Here is a 4,216-nt window from a genome sequence, read left to right as displayed (position 1 = left end):
GACACGAGTGAAATACAAAACATAATTAGAAGTAATTTTGAAAATCTATACTCCAACAAAACAGAAAATTTCAAAGACATCAACATGTTTCTAGAGACATATGAATTACCTAAACTGAACCAGGAGGACATATCCAATTTAAATAGATCAATTTCAAGTAATGAAATAGAAGAGGTCATCAAAAGCCTACCAACAAAGAAAAATCTGGGACCAAATGGGTTCTCAGCCGAGTTCTACAAAACCTTTAAAGAAGAGCTCATTCCAATACATCTCAAAGTATTTCATGAAATAGAAGAAGAGGGAACCCTCCCAAACAAATTCTATGAAGCCAATATCACCCTGATACCTAAACCAGAGACACATCCAGGAAAGGAAATTTTAGACCAATATCCCTAATGAACATAGATGCAAAAATTCTCAACAAAATTTTAGCAAATCGGAAACAAAAATATATTAAAAAGATAGTCCACCACGATCATGTGGGTTTTATCCCAGGGATGCAAGGTTGGTTCAACATTCGGAAATCAATAAATGTAATTAACCATATCAGTAGACTTAAAGTCAAGAATGACATGATTATTTTGATAGTACAGAAAAAGCATTTGATGAAATACAGCATCCCTTCATGCTCAAAACACTGGAAAAAATAGGGATAGTGGGAACATTCCTTAATATTGTAAAGGCCATCTATGCTAAGCCCATGGCCAATATCATTTTAAATGGTGAAAAACTGAAAGCATTCCCCCTAAAAACCGGAACAAGGCAGGCATACCCTCTTTCTCCACTTCTATTGAATATTTTCCTCGAAACTCTAGCCAGAGCAATTAGACAGACCAAGAAAATTAAAGGGTTATGAATAGGAAAAGAAGACTCAAACTATCTCTATTTGCTGATGACATGATTGTATATTTAGAGAAATCAGGAAATTCCACCAGAAAGCTTTTAGAACTCATAAGTGAATTCAGTAAAGTAGGAGAATATAAGATCAATGCTCATAAATGCAATGTATTTTTATACATAAGTGATGAATCTTCAGAATGAGAAATTAGGAAAACTACCCCATTCACAATAGCTTCAAAAAAATAAAATATTTGCCAATCAATCTAACCAAAGATGTAAAAGATCTCTAAAATGAAAACTACAAACCATTGAAGAAAGAAATTGAGGAAGACTTTAGAAGATGGAAAGATCTCCCATGTTCTTGGATAGGAAGAATTAATATTGTCAAAATGGCCATACTACCAAAAGTGCTATACAGATTCAATGCAATTCCAATTAAAATCCCAATGATGTACCTTACAGAAATAGAGCAAGCAATCATGAAATTCATCTGAAGAATAAGAAACCCAGAATAGCTAAAGCAATCCTTAGCAGGAAGAGTGAAGCAGGGGGTATCGCAATACCAGAACTTCAACTATACTACACAGTAATAGTAACAAAAAGGCATGGTATTGGCACCAAAATAAACAGGAAGATCAATGATACAAAATAGAGGACACAGACACAAACCCAATTAATACTATTTTCTCATACTAGACAAAGGTGCCTAAAATATGCAATGGAGAAAAGATAGCCTCTTCAACAAATGGTGCTGGGAAAACTGGAAATCCATATGCAACAGAATGAAACTAAACCCCTGTCTCTTACCCTGCACAAAAATAGCCTGACTTTTCTCAATCATGGTTCTTTGCCTTTGGAGTGGTACTATAAAGGTACAGAGAATGCCTAAATAATACCAAATCTTCACCATGAAAAATCATAATAGAAGTGACAAAGCTTAAAAAAAAAAAAGAGTATGCTAGATTTAAAAAGTATTTACCTTAATAATTTTTAAGAAAGCTTACCATAAATACTTCCAAAACAACAGGCTTTACAACGTCCTGTGTATAGGAGTAAACATCTACTTGAGCCATTTGTCAAATCTGTTTAGCAATTTCTCAAGTACCCTTTCATCTGAGGAAGATCAATAGTCATCTGATTTCTTCTTTACCTAATGATCTGTTGTCAGCCTACTTTAACAATGGAAGGAAAAACTGGTATATATTTTAAGTCAACAGGTTCTCCTTAAGTCTCACAGTTCCTATTCTGTTTCAACATCATGTTGCTGTGTACTTACAGAAGCAATCTCTGTTATGAAAAATAAAACGTTAGTCACAGGGCTTACAAAGTGAAAAGGGAAGTTCTTTCCCAAACCCTTTCTTGTTTAAAAATTAAATTAACTTTAAATGCACAAGACCAAGCACAGGCACTTTCCAAAAACCAAAAATGAAGCCAAATCACAAAATTACTCAATAGTTATAGAAGACAGCTCTGCTTTTGGGGGGTCATCTCTGGTAGCCTCAGTACAAGCACTGGTCTTTGGCTGCTCTGGCACTTCTTCCTCCTTCTCTGCCAGCCTACCAAGAGACCCCAAGGGAAAAGTGCTTTCACAATTCTGGGTTGAGGAGACCTGTGAAATTACAGGCATTCGAACAGAGGAGTTGCTTTCAAAACCGTGTTCTCCAAGATCATACTGAACAAGGGTCTCTTCTTGTTCCTGGTTTAAGTAGTCCTGTACTAGGAAATCACTTCATGCTTTAGGCGATGCATCTTTAGCGAGTAAGCCCTGGTGAACTTTTTCCCACAGCGGTCACACTGAAGTGGTTTAATTCCTGAGTGGATGAGCATGTGCTGTTTTAAGTTCTGAATACGGGTGAATCTCACCCCACAGGTTGGACACTGAAAAGGTCTGTCGGGACCATTTGGACTTGGTCGTTCTGTGCTGCTGGTAGAAGGAGCAAAGTAGAGTTGGTAGGGATACTGAACACTTTCCAATCGATCATCATCATCCGCATGAGTATTAGTGCTAGAAGTGCTTTGAAGTGTAGGCAACCCCTCGGTAACGCCTTCGTCTACTGAGCCTATAGAGGAAGACTGTGGACTAATCAGAAGGTCCTCTTGGACTTGTTCACTTCCTGGCACTGTCTGCTGATCACTCAGTGAACTCTGAGATGCACTGACAGGCTGGGACACTTCTTCATGGACCTCCTCATCACTTAACCTTTCTACTTTGACCCGGACATCTTCTTCGGTACCCAGAGGAAGGGTAGTTTTTGTGCTTTCACAAGTCACATAATCAGCCATTCTTCTACCTGCCTCAGATGGGCCAGGTAACTCTAAAGTCCGGGTATTTTCTGCTTACTTAGCCTTTTCAGGTTGAATCCTTCGATCAATTCCAAAAGGAAAAGTCCAGGGAAAAGCTAATGAAGAGTCAACTGGTTGATTCCTGTTTTCTGTGTAGGAAGCTGAAGAGTTTAATACCTGGGGTGAACTTGTTTGTGTGCTACACTTTACAGGACTCTCAGGAGACATAACAATGTAGTTTTTGCGTTTTCTCCGGGACTCTCTGCAGACAGGAATGGTTCTTTCCACCACACTGCACTCTGAAGACACGGGGGAAATGCTTCCATCTCGAGAAGTAAAATTGCAGTTAGAATAGACTTTCTTGTCCAGCATCTAGACTCTTTTCTGGTTGGCTATTGGGTGTATTCCACAAAATACTTGACTTCATGAACTCTGAGCAGGTGCTAGCAACACTAAACATTTGCATATAGCTGGCTGCAGCTAGAACATCAATAATATTTACTGTGTTAATTGAAAGAGTAGCTGTGTAAGCATATTCTAAAAGGGGTATAATGCCAGTCACTGTAACATGATGCAGATCCAACACATTCTTGTTCTCATCCTCTGCTTGGCCTACAAGTTTGGTGCGAAAGAAATCACTGCAAGCTGCTAGTACCACCTTATGTACCCGAAAGATTTTGTCCTGGACACGAATAGTGATATCACAAAAATGTCCATCATTTCGCAGCATATTTAGTTTTCCAAGCATTTCCTGGCTGTGGGAAGAGGAGCTATGAGTAAATGTTTTCACACACATCTTCTCCTTCCTCTTCTACAGATGCTCTTCAGGGATGCAAATGAATCACAAATGTCCTGTAATTCCAGTGGCTTGGGAGGTTGAAGCAGGAGGATCTCGAGTTCAAAGCAAGTCTCAGCAACTCAGCAAGGCACTTAGCAACTCAGTGAGAACCTGTCTCTGCCGGTGGCGGTGCCAGGGCCGGAGGCCTGCTGATGCTCCTCCCCGCCAGGCTGAGGCAGCGAGGTGGTGGCGGCAGCGGTGGCAGCAACAGCCCGGGGGGAGCGGGTGGGGCGCGTGGCTGGCTCCCTCTCCTCC

The 4,216-nt window shown here is 39.9% G+C and overlaps 1 protein-coding gene across 1 annotated transcript; it reads right to left on the bottom strand.

Annotated features, from left to right (window-relative positions):
- Positions 1-2,043: 2,043 nt before the first annotated feature.
- On the bottom strand, positions 2,044-3,989 carry LOC124974672 (zinc finger and BTB domain-containing protein 44-like). The gene is given in 2 exon segments (XM_047537770.1): positions 2,044-3,477; positions 3,479-3,989. Coding segments are annotated over 2 exon segments (1,362 nt in total). The 5' UTR covers positions 3,920-3,989; the 3' UTR covers positions 2,044-2,556.
- Between the last annotated feature and the right edge of the window lie 227 nt (positions 3,990-4,216).

This window comes from Sciurus carolinensis, unplaced genomic scaffold (assembly GCF_902686445.1).
Source record: "Sciurus carolinensis unplaced genomic scaffold, mSciCar1.2, whole genome shotgun sequence".
Classification (NCBI taxonomy): Eukaryota; Metazoa; Chordata; class Mammalia; order Rodentia; family Sciuridae; genus Sciurus; species Sciurus carolinensis.
Note: the sequence above shows the minus strand (reverse complement) of the source record. Positions and strands in the feature narration are given on the sequence as shown.